Below are 18,216 nucleotides of genomic sequence, written 5' to 3' on the forward strand. Positions count from 1 at the left end.
AAATAGTTCTTTAGTGACAGGGAACTGCTGAGTGAAAATGCACACGGTGGCACAAAACTGTGTGTGTGTGTGTGCGTGTGTGTGTGCGTGTGTGCGCGTGTGAGTGCGTGTGTGTGTGTGCATGTGTGTGTGCGTGTGTGTGTGTGTGTGAGCTCTTCTTCTTGCTTTGAGCGTGCAGGGGAACTGAAAGTCACCTTCCTGTCGTGTGTGGGCTCAGCCGGAAGTTTGTGCAGCAGTGGAGAGTGGCACAGACAGTGGCAAGGAGCCGAGGAGCGTGCTGTCGCAACTGAGGCTGCCATCCTTTCCCAGAAGAGCATCTCAGCCACGATGAGTTTACGAAGCATTACGCAATGCTGACTTAAGTGGAATAAACTTGAGACAACAATAAGTAGATGAATAGGTAAAGTAGCACAGGCGGTCACTGGTCACTCCTGTGTTGAATATACTGTTGAATATTTAACCTAGGACATCTTTACAGAAAACTCTAAGCCTAAGAGAACTATTCCCAGAGCCTTGGCCGTAGGTAGCGCCAACAGTGCCCTGACGCAGCTGCTGTTATGTTCTAGGCGTTCCTGCCATAACTTGAGGTCGCAGCTGCAGATCTCACGTGTGGGGAACAGCCATACCGTCTGTCTTTATATTTAAAACAAAGGTTTTTGTGGGGCTGGCGTTATGGCTGTGGATAAGGATTAGCAGTAGAGTGCTTACCTAGCATGCTCCAGGTGCTGGGCTCGTCCCTAGCAATGCAGATAGATACTAAGTAAATAGCTTTGTAGTATTTCATCTTCAGAAGGTGCTGTCCTTCCTGCCCTCACTCCGCTACAACATTGACGCTACTTTGCTTTCCTCTGGTCACCTGTTTATCATAAGATGGGACTGTATACAGAACTTAACTAGGGGGTGGTAGGCCTGCTCCTGCCTAGGGAACCTGAAAGAGTCTTCAGAAACATTTCATCTGTGTGCGGGGGGCAGGGGGAGAGAAAACCCTTGGTACCCTAAAAAAAAAAAAAAAAAAAAAGTAGCTTCTAATTTATGCCTTGGAATCGGGTGGTCCCAGTGTTTGCAGCAGCTGAGATTCAGAGCAGTGAAAGCAGGCGCTGCGACAGTTCCAGTGCTGGGAGGGCACTGCTGGTCAAGTAGAAGATTCTATGATGATCGTCCATAAATACCAACCTGATAAAAAATATCCTAAGATGAACAGGTCCCACCGATTCCCCACTGTGTTGGCAGCAGGTTGTGCGGACCGCAAGCTGCTTGGCACAGCTGGGACATATTTCCTTACAGGTGGGGCCATCACCAAGGCACAGAACGCTACAAGGAGGTTTTGTTAGGAGTCATACAAAAGAGTATTACATTGTGTGGGTCTGTACAGTCTAGTAAAGCAACAACAAAGAGAAACTAGGAAAGACCATGCCCAGCTATCAGGAAGGTGTAGGGGACTCCGTCATGTATAGACAGGACACAGTTTGCAGTAGTGAATGGGGCAGCTTTTCTGCCTAAACGTAAGAGGCTCCGAGAGGCCCTCTACTCCAAATGCCCATGGCCTACAGCCACTGCAACCGTGACTGGAAAGAATTCCTCTTGCTCTGTGGCTGGCTCGGGTCTACTCTAAGCATTGGGCCAGTGCAGATCAGAAGGGGCAGCTACCTGCTAGCCAGAAAGAGCCGCAGTCCATGGTGATCATGCTTGATAATTTGAAACAATGTATTTCTCTGATTTACCACGCTGCCTTTGATGAGTCAGCCCATCGACAATCAAACAAAGAATTGATAGGTTCCCACTCAGACGGGTCACTGCAGTATCACCCATGTGGGAGTTGGTGGCTTTGCAGTGATACAGATTGCTGGTGGGAGGCTGTGCAGTCCGGTGAGAAACAAAAGCTACAGAAACCAAACCTGGGGGACAGAGGTAGCCAGAGGCTTGGTGGTCACACGTAGGCATACCTAGGACAGGACAGGTGACAGCCCCGTGACACTAAAACACTTACTACGCCCTACCATGGCTCGGGGTGGACAGACACGCAGGCTGGGGAGATACACCGCCTCCTGGGGTGGCCAAGAGGGAGGAGAGGCGGCAGTGAGGAGGAGGGGTAGGCAGTCCTCACAAGAGTTCGTACTGCTTCAGGTGCATCCTCTGGATGATGTCACGACAGTCGTTGAACACTCTGCGGATGTTCTCGGTGTCCACGGCACAGGTGAAGTGGGGGTAGCAGTAATGTTTGCCATCACCTGTGGCTGTGCTGATCCTCTGTGGAGAAGAAGGTTGTGCTCAGGACAACAGGGCCCAGTGTCATCAAATGGGAGGACAGCTTAAGGACCGTAGAGAGAGACTAGAGAGGACTTGGACCGACTGGCTTCCCCAAACTGCTCAGGTACCAAGCATGCCCCAGGAGAGAGTTAAACATCCCTTAGCCACAGGCACTGAATCTGAGCTGAGGCAGGCTTTGGAGAGGGCAAGACAGGCCAAGATTTCCCAAATAGAAATTTCCAGCATCTATGTTTGTCTGTGTTGCCCTGGTGGACAGAAGTCTGCTTGCAGAAATATATTCTGCCTGGATATGTGGTAGTTACGGCAACTAGTGCATGCCGTTGAGGTGGGGGCAGGAGCTTGTCTCTAACTCAGTTTTAATTCATTTATATTTACTTTGTGGAAGGGTCTTACAATACTGCCCACACCAACCTTGAACTCCAGAACTACAGCCATCTTCCTGCCTCACCATGCAACTCCTGTGCCACCCGATGCAGCAAATTTATTTAAGAATCCACATGTGATGGGTTGTATCTCAGTTATGCATTCTCCACACAGGTGATCTAGCTGGCAGTGGACTGTTGCCGAGTGTGTGTGTGTGTGTGAAAAGTTCTTTGCTGTCAACGGTGGGAAGCACAAGGTTAAACATGGTCCATCTGCGAAGCTACCTGGGACAGACTAGGGAAAGGAAGGGCTGAATTGTATTTCCAAACTTCTGTGTTGGATCTGAACTCTCCAGGGCCTCAGGATATGTCTGCATATCTTTACGATATGATATGACAGGATCTTTGAAGAGACAATTATGGTTAAATAAAGTCTTTAGCTTGAGCTTGAGTCCAACACTGCTGTCCTGTAAGGTGTCCCTGTAAGGAGAGGAGGTCAAGACACAGACTTGGAGATGCTGATCACGGGGACACAAAGTGGGGATGCTATCTATGAGCCGAGAAGAACAGCCTCAGGATTAGGTCCTTTTTTGGCACCTGACTTCAAACTTCAGCATCCAGAGCTCTGAGGAAGCATTTCCATTGGCTAGTCTGTGAGATGTTGGGGGTCTACGAGATATCGCTTTGGCAGCTCCCACAACCCCAACAGAATCATACATACTTTCTAGCTACAGGTGATCCCTGGAAGCATCCCAGGGCCTCCTTTCCAACATCTTTTGTCTGCAAAGCATCTTGGGACACAGCCTTTAGGGAGCTCTTAGGACCACATCAAGGGTCTTGAGGAAATGTTCATCTTGTTATAAAACTCCTGAGAGGGGTCAGAAGGGATGTTAGCTTCCCTTGTGAGTCTGTTTGTTGCTGGGGATGGAACCTAAAACATCAACCATTGCAAGGTAGGCAAAGTACCACTGAGCTATAGCTCTGGCCCAGCTTCTCATTTTCAAGCTTGAGGACATTGAAATGAATGCCTGCTCACATGCACCTCTAATCCCAGAAGTAGAGGTAGGAGGATGTAAGTTAGTGGCCAGCCTGGGCTACAGAATGATTCTGAGGCCAGCCCGAGCTACACATACTCTGTCTTAAAAAAAGAAAATATCAAGGGCTGAGATATAGCTCAGTGGTATAAATGTATGTCCTGGCAAAAACCCAATAAACCAGAAACAGGCATGAGAAGCATGGCAAGCTGATAGAGGGAGGGGGCAGATTTTGGGCAAATTCATTTTCATGCCAACCTGCTGGTGGTGTTTTGGGTAAAGGAAGCAGACACCAAGGATTGAATGTGTGCACTTTAGACTCTGCAGGACTTGCTCCTGTTTGGGAGACACGTGTGTGAACAGAGTGTGGCCCTGTCACCTGCTCCTCCCTTCAGTACCTGGGTGAGAGATGTAACCTCTCTCACGTCAGTGTGCCGAGGCACGAGAGAGCGACTGCTTCTGTCTTGGCTCAGGACTTAGGGAGACAGACCACGAAGGGCTATTTAGCAAACCACAGAGAGCAAGGTTATTAACTGTAAGGTAGACATCACAAGGGCAACAGAATTGCTTACCAAAAACAGATCTCGGATAAAGAACTTGGCTCTCGTAACTTTGGGATCTTCTCCCGCATCCGGTGTTGCTGTTGAAATTAAAAATGGAATTTCATTTAACTGACAGGAAGCAAAGATAACAGAAGAATGGCAACGCAGAAGGAATCAACTACACAGGGCTGTGTATGTTCATGGCATTAACATTCATCGCATGACAGGGCAAAATTAAATGTAACATTTAATTTTCCTTCTCCCAAAGTGTTTTAATTCTCATGGAGCTCTGAGAAAATGTCGCTAGTCCTCTGGTCTGGGTGCTGTGTCTACTTTCCTCAGTCTTCCTCATCAGAGTGTCCACCCAGTGGGATGGCTCCACTGTAAGGGGCTCTGCCACGTTGAGGGGGACACACCACTCATCTACAGGAGCCTGAAGGAGACTGGTGTCTTCCACGAGCTGAGGACACAGAACTCACAGAAGAGACAGCTGGCCTCCGCAGACTCCAACTCTGTTGGGGCCTTGATTCTGGATTTCTCAGCCTCCAGACCACTTTGTTTACCAATCACCCTGCCTAAGGAATTTAGGGAACCTAGACAGACAGGTTACAGCAAGTAACAGCTGCTCCAAAAAGCACCTAACTGGATTCTGGCAAGCTGTGTCCCCTCCATCTTCTACTTCCTCTTCCAAGCTATGGTAGAGAGGAAGGCTGTGCTGTCTGGGATGCACTCCACTTTTTAAAATCAGCCTTGTAGGAGGAGTCTCTTCAGGTACTGCACAGACTCAGGTTGAGGGAAGTACAATGCAGGAGACCCTCTGGCTATCAACCCAAGTATGTCCTGGAACCTCAGGGTCTGGTGATGTCTCCCCCTCTGGAGATACTCTGGTCATTCATTGAGTGGGAACTGGGCACTGGTTTTATGAAGGGATAACTTATAGACCCTTAACTGTACATATTTCAAATGCACACTTTGATACATTTCAACATGTATTGGCTTATCAGATTATCACTGTGAACAAAATAATGAGTGATCAAAATAGTATTCAACACTATTAGAAGTGCCCCATTTTCCTCTGCAGCCCTCTCTTTCTATTCCCAACCAAGCAAGTATGATTCTGGCCCTGCAGTCTGTGCATTTCCTATACTTTCCGCAGCCTGAAGTCCTCTTGGCTCAGATTCTTTCATCCTGTGTAATTACTGAGCCTTTCACCCATGCTGCACGGATCCACACCCCTTGCTTTTCTTGCTGGCTGTGTCCGAGTTGAGGATCACCAAGCAGGATGGTGAGTCTGGGCTACCAGCAGTCACTATCCATGCCAGGGAGTGATGGGTGCCCTGGAGACACAGACGAACCGGACACACGGTACTGGGTGAGCACTAGTCATTGGGCCTGGCACTGTGGCTGGAACCAAGGTCCCTTCAGTGGTCACAGTGAATCCCTTTGGCGTCGCTTCACTGGGAAGCTCCACTTCCAAGGGCAGAGTGCATGCCACTGTGGTGGTGCTCTTTAACGGGGCATAAAGGAGTGTTTGTGTTTTAGAAAGATGGCTGTGCCAAAAACCCAAGTGCTCAAGCAAACATGCATGCATGCATACGTGAAGAATGTATACACACACACACACACACACACACACACACACACACGCATAGCCACAGAGGCTAAGCTGGAAGCTGAGAGTCACTGAACAGAGTGAGGTCAGGACCACATCTGGAGAAGTAATGCATGGAGGAGGGGCCACAGAACTCAGCTGCTGGCTGACCTAGGGGGCAGTGAGAGACAGGAAGTATCTGGGCAGAGGGGCAAGACAATCTCCTGGGAAGACAGAGAAGCAACTGAAGCTTTTCCCGGATCCCTGGCTCAGCCTGGAACAGCAATTAGCCAGATGGTGAGGTGTGATCTGAGAATGCTCTGACTGCCAAAGGGCCTGTGTGGTGGTGTGCTTCTTTAATCCCAGTACTGGGGAGAGAAGGGCAGGCAGGTGTGTGTGTCTGTTTGTCTCTGTGTCTGTGTGTTTCCTCTATGAGTTCAAGGACATTCTGGTCTACATAGTGAATTCCCCAGGCGTGCCTGAATTATATAAGGTGCTGTCTCAAACCAAACCAAACCAAACCAAACCAAACCAAGAGCAAACCTCCAAACTAACTAACCAGCCACACCAAACAGAAACAAAGCGGCAGCAGTCAGGGCTGGTTGCTAATTTAACAGCGCATGCTCTGGGCACACAGGCTGCCTGAGTTTCTAACAAAGGAGAGGCTGTCCGAGAGAACAGGAACTGCACCCCAGGCCCTCTCCCCGCATCTGCTGATTCTCACGACAACTGAGCCCACGTCGTTCAGGATTTTCCTAGGAATGCACTAAAGCCAGAACTTGGGATAATGGGTGGAGAAGACGAAAGGGAACCTAAAGAGGGAAGAAGTCTGAGGTTTCTCTGTCCTTGGTAGTAGTAAGAAATGCGGTCCCAACTCCAGCTCTAGATTCCAGAAACACCCCTTTCATTTGGCTTTATCTAGCTCATGGTCTAGATAAAGAATTGGTCTGACTTTTCCCTTTCGCAAATCACTCCTAGAAATGTCCAGTGGCCCGATGCACACTGCAAACTAAGCACAGGAGGGACATGGATGACAAGATCTGGTTTACCTTCCTCATCTTAGCACTGGGCCCGCTCTCTCGGGAGGCTGGTCACCCAGCGGGGCCCACCAGTGTGGCCACCAGGGCCATGTAAGCCCCAGGAGTAGATGCCAGCACAGGCTTGGACACCAGGCCTGTCTGACCTTCCTAGCTCCACTTATGTGGTCTGGAGCAGGATGTATCCATCACCTCTTATTCTAAGGCAGTACTTTCTAGCTTTCCTAATGCTGCAACCCTTTAATACAGTTCTTCATGTTGTGGTGACCACCCCCCCCAACCATAAAACTATTTCATTGCTACTCCATAACTGTAACTTTGCTACTGTTATGAATTGTGATGCAAATATCTGATAACCAACCCAAGGAGTCACAACCCACAGGTTGAGAACCACAGTTCTATGGAGAAAAATAAAAGAAATCACCACCTATGGTTACTGTATGAGGTCTTAATGATGTCTTTGGTCTCCAAAGACCCAGCTGGTGGTATGAGAGAATTTACCCAGTATGACACAGTCACACCTACAAACAGCCCTTCCTTATATGGCCCATCTTTAACAGAAAATCAAGCTCTGAACCATTTACAAGGAAGGACATTTGAATACCGACTAAGCATCGCTATTCTGAATAAATAAAATCTCAGCTATCCCACCTCTGCTAACCTCCATGTACTGACGTCATTCCACAGATAGAAACTTCCACAATGGCTTCATGCCACAGGTCAGTCAAAACCCTCAGGCTATGGATTTGAGGTACAAAGAAATATGTTCCAACATTCAGAGAGCTTTGTCTTTAATGAAATAGAGTCACATCTCCCAGATAAGCAAACATTCCAAAATTCACACTTGTGGTCCTGAGCATTTTGGATAGGGCAACTCATCCCATACCCTAGTGCTTTGGGGGCGCATAGAGAGGATGTTTTAAACTGAGGCAGTTTCTCAGATTCACCAGAAATCTCTGATTTGCAGTTTATAGAATGATGAGAAAAGAACAGTTGGCTCCTGCAGTTGTAAGAGAGACTGTGTTTTGAAATCTTACCATCTTCGGGGACAGTGTAATTGGCATACTCTGGGAAATAGTCTTCAATTTTTGATTTCCCTGCCAAGACTTTTTCTGCCAGCATATCTTGTTTGTTCAAGAACAAGATGATAGAAATGGTCCGCAACCACCTAGAAAGAACACAAATCCACACCAGTTTCACAATGCTAGCACATGAAAGTACCAGTCACCACGACATTACCAGACTAAATGGGACTCTAGTGACGCCGCTTAGTGGCAGGTGCTTGCCCAGTCTGAGACCCTGATGCCACTCACCCCCTACCTCAGCTCTGCAAGGCAGGCCAACAAAGAGGTGGGAGGGGAGTGGGCCAACACCGGCATCTTCTGGAAACTGACTCACTATCACTTGGTATACCAATGCTCTCACTCTCTGTACCAATCAATGGCAAAGCCTTTCAGAATGTAGCGGTTCACTCTTTTCGATGAGCTCTGTGGGTACTACACTTATCAGTAACAGAGCAATGCTCTAGGCATTCAATGAATACACTTGGACTTTTGTGGTATAATTTTGGGGTCCAACGTTACTGAAGTACCAAAAGGCTCATTAGCTAATCACAGGGAGTGTAATTAGCAGCCTGTCTTCTTCTGTTTTCTCTCCTCTTAGCACGGGGACAAGGGGCAGAACTAGATTCCTCACATGTTCTATGAGAAGCTAAAGGTGAGGCCCTGGAACAGAGGTGGTGAGGGTAAGAAAAGTTGAAGTAAAGACAAAAGGAACTTAGCTGCCACATAAAAAAGCCCTCTGAAATCCCCAGAGGTCCAAGGGATCAGTCCATAGGACACTGACCACAAATGTAAATGTAATACATTTCCCCCCCCCGCAGATGCGTTAGTTTGGTTTTTTTCTTCTACTTTTGTAATTTTTGTAGCTTCTACAACAAACAAGCTAAAGTTATAGAAAATATACATATAATCAAATGAATTACATCAAATGATAATTACTATGAGATTTTTATAATTTTATGCCTAGATTATTTTATTCTCATGCATATTTATAAAGACAAGACTATAATTGCAACAATGTGGCTGCTTTGCTGTGTGTGCTCACTGACAACCATTCCAAAGAATGCTCATTCTTCACACCTGGCGTTTCCTGGCCCTGTTTCTTTCCCATTAACTCTGAAACCATAAAGGAGGATGGTAGTTGAACATTTGACAGAGAGATACTTATTCAACAATACAAACTTTACATTTTTAAATAAGATTTATTGCACGTGTATCAATGTTTTGTCTGCATGTGTTATCGGTGCACCATGTGCATGCCTGGTACCTGCTGAGGCCAGAAGAGGATGTCAGATCCCCTGGGACTGAAGTTACAATGATCAGGATTGCCAGGTTGCCATCTGGCAGCCATGATGGTTGCCACGTGAGTATAGAAATCTTCCAGGGTCCTGCTGAACAGTAACTAGTACTCTTAGCCACGTAGCCATCTCTCTAGACTCATTCACTTCTGCCCCTTGGGATTCTGGGAGTATCCTATGACTGTGCTATGGCTTTGAGCTGTCGGGATTGTAGGGACTATCTAGTTATCTGTGAGCATTCTAAACTGGGTTCTTAAAACAAACAAACCGTCAATCAGGCACAGAGGCAAATACCTGTAATCCTAGTAAATCAGGAGGCTGAGCCATGAGGATTGAGTTTAAGGCCAGCTTGGCTAATATAGGGAGACACCAGGTCAAAACAAGCAAACAAAACTTTGAATTCTGATATAATGTGAGACTTTTATGGCAGATTTAAAAAGCCCTAACCAAGCACCTATAAGAGCTCCATCAAAGAAGAGTCCCCATGTTAAGTATGTCTATCAGATGGGATGAAAGGCTTATTAAAGTTGAGTATTTACATGTGTGTGTGGGACCAAGTGGAAGCCAGAGGCTGATATATAAATTTTTCTCAAAATCATTCTATACAGGCTGGGTTTCTTTTTTGAGCCTGGAGTTGGCCATTTTGGCTAGGCTGGATGGCCAGAGCCCTGAGGATCTGCTTGCCTCTGTCTCCCTATTTTTAGGTTACAGGTGTTCATGGTGATGTTCAGCTTTTGTGTGTGTGTGTGAGGGGGTGCTAGAGATCCAAATTCAAGTCCTTGTGCTTGCATGTCATGCTCTTCACCTAAGGAACCATCTGCTTGCCCTCACATTTTTTTTTTTGTCTATGAGGTCTAACTACATAGTCCAAACTGGCCTTGAACTCGGCGCCTCTTGATTTAGCCTTCCTAATGTTAGGAGCACAGGTGTGTGCAGACACACTTGGTTAAAGAGGGTATTTTTAACAAGAGCAATGAAACATTTGTAGTCTTCTGCATGTATTTTAATAAAAACATCTGCGATCCAGCGGTGGGGTGTATTTATCACCTGTTATTCCAGATGCTTTCAAACAGGTCCAGTGACTCCCTCAGTCTGTTGGTGTTGTTGTCCTCCCGGATCACCATGTTGTAGCTACTGCAGGCCGCCACGTAAATGATGGCGGTGACATCTGAGATGGGCAGAGAGGGGAAGGGAAGCACTTTAGATGGACAATGCTGGCTTTTCTGGGATTAGGACTGCGTAGGTCTCAGGCACTGTCATTTGGGGATCGTGTCTAGAATGACTTGAATATAGGTTATGTACACAACGCGGCATGGCTGTCAAAAGGTAACTGGAAACGTGGGGTGAATAAATTCCCTGAGATTCACATTTAAGGGAGGACCATGGCTATTTACTTCACATGTATGTGTACCATGTTATACTTTACATAGAGATTAGAGTTTGATTAAAACACAGCTAGACACAGAGTGGGAGTCAGCACCCAGCCCTCTACAGAGCATGCAAATCACCATTAAAGCACTGGATCCATTTTCTTCTCTCATCCCTCTGGCCGCCAACATCAAACATGCTGTGGAGGAGAAACAGAGAAGCCGGTTATTCAGGGAAACTGGGGTAAGGGGTACATGCCTTTACCCTTCTCCCTTGTCAGAATGGTCGGCTGCTCATGAGGCCCCTCTGGGTCTAGGCCCTTTTCTTTGAGCTGCAGGGCATGCGGCCGCCCCCAACTTCAGTTCTTCCTCTTTCACACTGCACTGTGGATGTAGGAGTTAAGAACAAGGCAGAAAGCTACTGGCACGGTGTCTAGTGGCATACAGTAGGTGCCTAATAGATGTCGTGGTTCCTAGTTCATAGCACACCTTGTACCAGGTGCATGCTAAGTCTGTGCTGGGGCTGATCTTCTGGTAACGTGTCTCAGCTTCAGAAGACTGCCTCCCCTGGGGAAGTGTGGGGCTTCCAGCTCTGTCCACAGCCCTCTAGTCACTGGTGCCTGGCAGGAGGACTCTGTCACCTACATTCAGGCAGATGATAAAGCCCTCCCTCAGGCTCTCCAGTTGTCTGGCTCAAGTTCCCACACAATTTCTCTGCTGTGCATCAGATGGACCCTGACCTCTATCTCCCTCCCTCCTGCTCAGTGCTCGCCTTTCCTGTCTCCATGTGGGTAAGCTTCTCAGTGCCCTCGCTGGAGTCCAGCCTCACACAGCCTGCCCTGAATCCCAATTCCAGCCCCTGTAGCCTCAAGGTTTTATGGCTCCCATTGTGGCCAGAGGCTGGCACCAGGCTGTGTTGAACCCTGAAGTCCAGTCACTGAGGAGGAGTTACCCCAAGAGACCACTCTCACACCATGGTTGATGTCAAAGCAAGAGGATTTAATTTTATCGCATTCGAGAAGCCAAAAGACCCCGAACGACTGTTACAAGCTATTTTTAAAGCAAAAAGCCATAGAAACAAGAGGGGGAAACTCGGGGGTTGTTTTTTAACTATTGGGATTGGCTTATTCAAAGGGCTATTAACAATAATTGGTCTGAGTCTGGGTTGGAGAGTGGATGCCAGACCAGGTGAGGTAAGAGGAAACATTTAAGGGTTACTTTGACCCCTTCCCAGGGACTGAGTCAAAACATCTGTGGACATCTGTGGGTCATCTTGTCCCAATTCCAGCAACAGGGCTCTATTTGGAGAATATCCACGAGGACACAGGAAGATGGAAAGTCCCCAACATTCTAGTAGGTGCAGGTGTAGTTGTTAGGTTCCCAGGGGTGTGGGGGGAAGCACTAAGGCTGAGAGGCCTCAGAAATGGCTTCAGAGTTTTCCTAGAGCTCTACAGCTGGGCCACCACCACTTTCCCTGTCACAGGAGACTCTTAGCAATGTACTTACTGAAAATTCACTTTGTCCACTTGGAATCGTGTCTCAAAGATTCCTGAAGTCAGCACTCTGCATCTGAGGAGGTCCTGGGGCAAGAAGAGAGAAGGTGTGTTCTGACATAAGTGTGGCCACTGAGAAATGAGAAGCTCTAATGTAAAAAGAGGAGTAATTAAAATGCAGATGTAGAAAACCTCCACTGTTGAATCAATTTGGCTCTTCACACTGTAACCGTATTTGCATGCCCCTCAAGACTTTTTTTTTTTTTTTTTTTTTGGTTTTTCAAGGCAGGGTTTCTCTGTGTAGCCTTGGCTGTACTGGAATTCATTCTGTAGACCAGGCTCAAACTCACAGAGATTCGCCTGCCTCTGTCTCTCAAGTGCTGGAATTAAAGGCATGTGCCACCAGCAACCTGGCACCTCTCCAGATTTTTAAGAAGTGATTCATGCCCACATCTTGCTGTCATATGACAGTCTAACCTCAGTACACAGCGTTCAGGGACAAAGTCTTGACCTATGTTCTGTGGCTACACCTGGAAGTCTCTACTGTCAGGGTCAATAGGAAGCTTAACTCTCATTCATAAATCAGGGACCTCAGGGCTGGAAGCTACTTCACTTTAGTAGGGTTGCTGTCACTTCCTTGCCTAGTTCTGTGTAGCCCCACGAGCTGGCTTACCAGGAAAGATCTTAACCTGCGTCTGTCTGGAGTGAGAGAATCATGGCGACTCTCTGACTCAGCTTCTTTCTCCCAGCATTCTCTTCTGTTTACTCCACCCACCTAAGGTTTGGCCTATCAAATGGGCTAAGGCAGTTTTCTTTATTAGTTAACCAATGAAAGCAACAGATAAAATACAAGAACCACCTCCATCAGTTCTGCTCTCTCCAAGTTGATATGGTCCCAAGGGCACGGGAAAGCTAGTTTCACACAGCTGACGTCACCCTGTCCTGGGCAGCTTTCACAATGCTGTTATGAATCAGCCACCCTGGAAGACGATCGAAGTTTCTGCTGTTTTATAATGACATCATCACACCTGTGTAGGTTCCCTTTGAGGCGTTTTCCTGATGTCAGAGAGCCAAGTTACACCGTGGGGTGTGTTTATATTAGCATATTAATTATATGGTATGATATTTTCATACTTGTATAGAATCTGTTTTGAGCACGTCCCCTTTTCTCCTATTACTCTTTCCCTCCGTGCGATGCCACTTCTTCCTTCCAACTAATCCCTTCTAGTTTCATTGTGAGAGAGAGTGTGTGTGTGTGTGTGAGAGAGAGTGTGTGTGTGAGAGAGTGTGTGTGAGAGTGTGTGTGTGTGAGTGTGTGTGTGAGAGTGTGTGAGAGTGTGTGTGTGAGAGAGTGTGTGAGTGTGTGTGAGAGAGAGTGTGTGAGAGAGTGTGTGTGTGTGTGAGAGAGAGAGAGTGTGTGTGAGAGAGAGTATGTGTGTGTGTGTGAGAGAGAGTGTGTGTGTGAGTGTGTGTGAGAGAGTGTGTGTGTGAGTGTGTGTGTGAGAGAGAGTGTGTGTGAGAGACTGTGTGTGAGAGAGAGTGTGTGTGTGTGTGTGAGAGAGAGAGTGTGTGTGTGTGACTCAGAGTTTAATCAGGGTTGCTTACAGGAACATGGGTGAAGGGTTATTTACAGGAGAGAAAATGTCTCTATCTTCCCCAAACCATTGACTCCCCCCAGAACCTTCATGAGCCTCATACTGCAGGATCATTTTAAGCTCTTTGGGTCAGCCATAGAGACAGATACCAGAGAAGAAAGAGGAACTTCGATCTCCAGAGAACACAGAGGAGAGAGAACCTCTATGTGGTTCAAGCCCCAGGCCTCCAGGGGTTGAGAATGCTCAGGGTAAGGTAGGAGGGCTAGTTTGCGTGCAGTCTTTGTCTACTCAATCTGAGGGCACGCTTGCAGCACACCTGGAGATGTGTTATGGGACCTGGGGTTCAAGTCTGAAGCCCAAAGCAGAAAAGGAGCCAGTGTACTCAGGTGGGAAGAGAAGGCCTGGTTTCCTCAGCGATGGGCCTAGGAAGCCTGGGAATCACCTGCTCCTATGCTGCATGGGGTTTGCCCTGCACTCTGGCAGGGACATGACTAGGCGGCACAGCACAGGACTGGGGAGTGAAGACTCCGAATTTGGTGGCAGGACCAATATAAGGGGCAGAATAACAAGACCCAAGAAACAGTCATCATGGGTTTGCTTTCCCTGAATCTTCTGAATTACTTTACAACACTCTTGGCAGACTATCTCAGAAGCTCCTATGGCTTTCTTTACACGTACCTGGTCTGTGGGTGTGTAGTCAACCAGACTGACGCTGTCGATCCTTTCCAGGAAACTGCAAAGAAAGGCAGTACAAGGTCAGGCTGCTTCTCTGGACCTTCGTCCCAGTGCCTGGGCTATGTTAATGGGGCTTTTGCAGGGGGACAGTTAAAGACAGGCCTAAGTGCTGCTATGTATCTGTCTCAAGGGGAGGCCAAAGCCTGCATTCTGTTTGACTTTGAGATTCTGTTCTTTCACCTCTGCTTTCCTTCCTTCTTCCCTCTTCCCTGGTCCTGGAAGGTTAGAAGTGGCTGCTTTGAAACTGGGAGGGGGGATTAAGGCCCCATCCCTGGCCAAGCTGGTAGGAAAAGGAGCTGCAATGTTAATACAAAAACAGAAAGCAACAACGTTCCTAAGAACAAAAATATGTGTATAAAAGTCAGCAGGTGTGCACGAGTATGACTGTATGTTGTATTTATGTTTGCATGTGTTTGTGAGAAATAGAGTGTGTAAACGATGGTGTGAGGGCGTGGAAGGATGCGCGTGCTCGTGTAGGTGAGAGTGTCTGCAGATTTCCTCAGCACAGGCTGAGCAGCTGTCAGTGGAAGCTCAAGGGCAGGATGGTCAGACCTGCTTAGGGTGTGGCAGGTGAGTCAACATGGAGACGTCTTCCCGATCTGTCCTGTTCCTTATGTAACAGGCCACTTCCTCTTGTTCTCAGAGGTGAGACCCTGTTTCAGACCTGCCGCCTCCATGACGCCTGGCTTTCCAGGTCCTGGCACTTGCCACACACTGGCATTATTTATATCTTTTCTGTCTAAGTGTAGGATACGGAGTGAGGGTCTTCATCTTGGAGACTCTGGGGTCCCTAGCACTCAGTACAGTGCCCTGTCCTTAGGAAACATCTTTAGAAGGAACACACATCCATTCTTCCTTCACCTGAAAGGGCAACGAGCAAGGTCCCTGACAGGAAGGGCTGGAAGGAGCTAAACATTAAATATGAAGCTGCTGGCTAGAGTCAGCTTAGGAAGCAACCAGCTCAAAACGGTGCAGGGTGGAGCAGGTGGGTGCGTACACTTGGATGATGATTATTACAAGTAGAAAGAGTGAAATATGGCTGACAAAAAGTACCTATGAGGTTCCTGAGGAATGTAATTAAACTCTGCCTTCCAGAGGAAATGGTGGGAGGGAAGTGGGGGGACCTTCCTGCAGTCTATCCAAGTTGTGAGACTGAGAGGCCAATGAAGGGGCAAATGTACCCCAGTCCTCCCCGACTCTCATCCCCAAGGTAGTTTCCAAATTCCAGGCAGCTCTGACCCCTGACCTCCAAGCAACCTGCAGAAGCACTTCTTCAAGTTGGGGCTTGTACCTAATGGGCAGAGGTTTTAGAAAGCTTTCCCAAGTGTGAACAGTCTCCCTAAGTGGGACATTTCAGGAGCACGATGTCTGGCAACTAGCCACACCTGTTGACAATAGCCTTGAGAGAGCAGAAGTCTCTGATTTACAAGGACGCGGGGACCTTCGTTTGATTTACAATCTCGAATTAATAATCTCGAATGAACTAAAAACAAGTCCCAAATTCCCTGACCTTTGGCCTCCTTGGGCTTCCACAAAAGCCACAGAAAACTCCAACTGTATAAAACCACTTGTGCTGTGGACACTAAGCCCCCTTAGTTGTTTACGCCAGCCTGGTTGCTGTGCGTTTGTAATCTCAGTTACCAGGAAGGTTGTGGTAGAGGAATTACAAGTTCAAGCCTTGTGTGAGCTACGAATGGGTTCAAGGCAAGCTGGGAAACTTAGTGAGATTCTATCTCAATGAATAAATAAATAAATAAATAAATAAATAAATAAATAAATAAATAAAATAAATAAAAGGGGACCTGCAGAGTTAGCTCAGTGGTAAAAGCTCACGTAGTATATTGGAGGCTCTGGGCTTAAATCCCAGCACTTAAAATAAACAATTCGTCCCACCCCCACTGGCTTTGCTATTTTCTAGTTTTTCCTGCTACAGCTGAAGATGTGAATGCTGGCAGGACTGTCTTACTAGATAGAATAACTCAAAAGTTGGTGGCCATGAAGATGATCAAGAAGTGGGGACAAGGATAGCCAAGGAGAGGTTGTATCCTTTGTCGTTAGCTTGCTGGACCTGAGGAAAAGCATCAGCTTTCTGTCATCCATCCACATTCTAAATAATTTCTTTGTGGAAAAAATTAAAAAGAACCAGCTCTAACTGCTGAGGGAAGGAAGAGATTTTCCTCTGAATCATGGTACTTACCGATGAGTAAAAATATCCATGTGGTGAGAGATCCCGGGGCTCTGGCCTGGGCTCCCTACACTGTTGGTAAGATTTTGTCTTTCTAGTGTTCTATAAATGCTAAGGAAATTTGCTCACATTGAAGTCAGGAAACAGCTAAGCTGTTTTTTTGTTTGTTTGTTTGTTTGTTTTTGTTTTTAAAGACAGGGTTTCTCTGTAGCTGTGGAGCCTGTCTTGGATCTAGCTCTTGTAGACCAGGCTGGCCAGGAACTCACACAGATCCTCCTGCCTCTGCCTCCTGAGTGCTGGGATTAAAGGTGAGTGTCACCAGTGCCCAGCCATAACACAGGCCTTACATCATTGTTCTCTACAACAGGGACACACAGACTACCCTCCTCTGCAGGGCATGTTTCCTTCCTGTGCCAGTCAAACCAGCCCAAAGAATGGAAATTGCTAAAGATGTGTGTCACTGGACCAAAGTAGAGATGGAGGACAAATGACCCCTTCCTTGTGCCTACACCTACTGAGATTCCCTCCCCCCTCCAGCCTTCCCAGGACCCCTACTGTGATACAGTTGAATTCTGCAAGGTTGCCATAGCATGGGACATATACCTGGTCCTCATCTGTCATGACATTAAGTACCCGATAGTAGTAAGCACTACTCGGCTGTCCCTCTGTGCAGTGGGTTATAGGCAGTGTGTCAAAGAAAATATTATTGATTGGAATGTGGCTGAGGGGCTGGGGCATTATCCTAATCAGTAAGCTTAGCACTCACCACCTCTCACCCCAGCAAAGCTTTTCCTCCAAGGAAGCTGTCTGGAAAAGTCATCTATAAATGACTTGAGAGTGAGAAGACAGGGTGTCTTGATCCCTTCTGCTCACCCTCAACCTACTCCCCCCTTGCCAGATCCCTGGCCTTTCCTGCAGTTTACAAGCATGTTCCTTGTCTATGATCCCTAACTCCGTCTTCTCCACTTTTACTCTCTCCTTTCTTTGTTTTTTCATGGACCTGGGAATGGAAGCTAGGGCTTCATGCCTACTAGACAAACACTCTACACCGAGCTACATCCTAGCCTACTGCTTTCTTCATAACAAATTCTCATTGGGTGCGATGGTTTGGAATACAATCATGACACCCTCTGATAGCTGGAGCTAATGACTACCACTGTTCATTAAATGTTTAACTGCTAAGCATTGCTCAGCACTTTCCATAAATAAACTCATTTTATCGTCACACCTAGACACTATTAATAACTCCAGTTTTCCGGCAAGGAAACATGGGCATGGGAACTAAGTAACTCGGCAGAAGCCACAGCTCTGGTTAAATGTTAATATCAGATTCCATGACACCCGCAGCAGCAGTAGCAAGTTAATCCAATACAGATAACATGAGCAAAGAAGTCTCAGCACCTGAAGTTTGAGGCAGGAAGATACGAAGTTCTAAGCTAGCCCGGGTGTGCTATTCAGTGAGAATCTGTCTCAAAAACCTAAACACAACAGTAACAAAACAAATGATCATTACGTATCCTAGAAAAATAAGTCGAGGGAGCAGGTGTTCCCTTGAGAAGACTGAGGAGTGTTAGCAATTGCAAGGTTGACGGAAGGTGTGGGACAGCCACTGAAAGGACCTGCACTTGGTGAACTCCAGCTAGGCCAC

At 47.1% G+C, this 18,216-nt stretch overlaps 1 protein-coding gene across 2 annotated transcripts in view; it reads right to left on the minus strand.

Moving 5' to 3' along the window:
• Positions 1–1,685: 1,685 nt before the first annotated feature.
• Positions 1,686–18,216, minus strand: part of Gnal (G protein subunit alpha L) — a 103,250-nt gene continuing 86,719 nt past the window's right edge. For both annotated transcript variants that reach the window (XM_057788411.1, XM_057788412.1), the window contains exons 6-12: positions 14,327–14,381; positions 12,067–12,140; positions 10,702–10,760; positions 10,241–10,361; positions 7,872–8,002; positions 4,237–4,304; positions 1,686–2,247 (exon numbers count right to left, since the gene is read on the minus strand). In XM_057788411.1, coding sequence (XP_057644394.1) covers positions 2,101–2,247; positions 4,237–4,304; positions 7,872–8,002; positions 10,241–10,361; positions 10,702–10,760; positions 12,067–12,140; positions 14,327–14,381 — 655 coding nt within the window. In that variant the 3' untranslated portion in view covers positions 1,686–2,100. The remainder of the gene's footprint in view (positions 2,248–4,236; positions 4,305–7,871; positions 8,003–10,240; positions 10,362–10,701; positions 10,761–12,066; positions 12,141–14,326; positions 14,382–18,216) is intronic.

This window comes from Chionomys nivalis, chromosome 14 (assembly GCF_950005125.1).
Source record: "Chionomys nivalis chromosome 14, mChiNiv1.1, whole genome shotgun sequence".
In the NCBI taxonomy this organism is placed as follows: Eukaryota; Metazoa; Chordata; class Mammalia; order Rodentia; family Cricetidae; genus Chionomys; species Chionomys nivalis.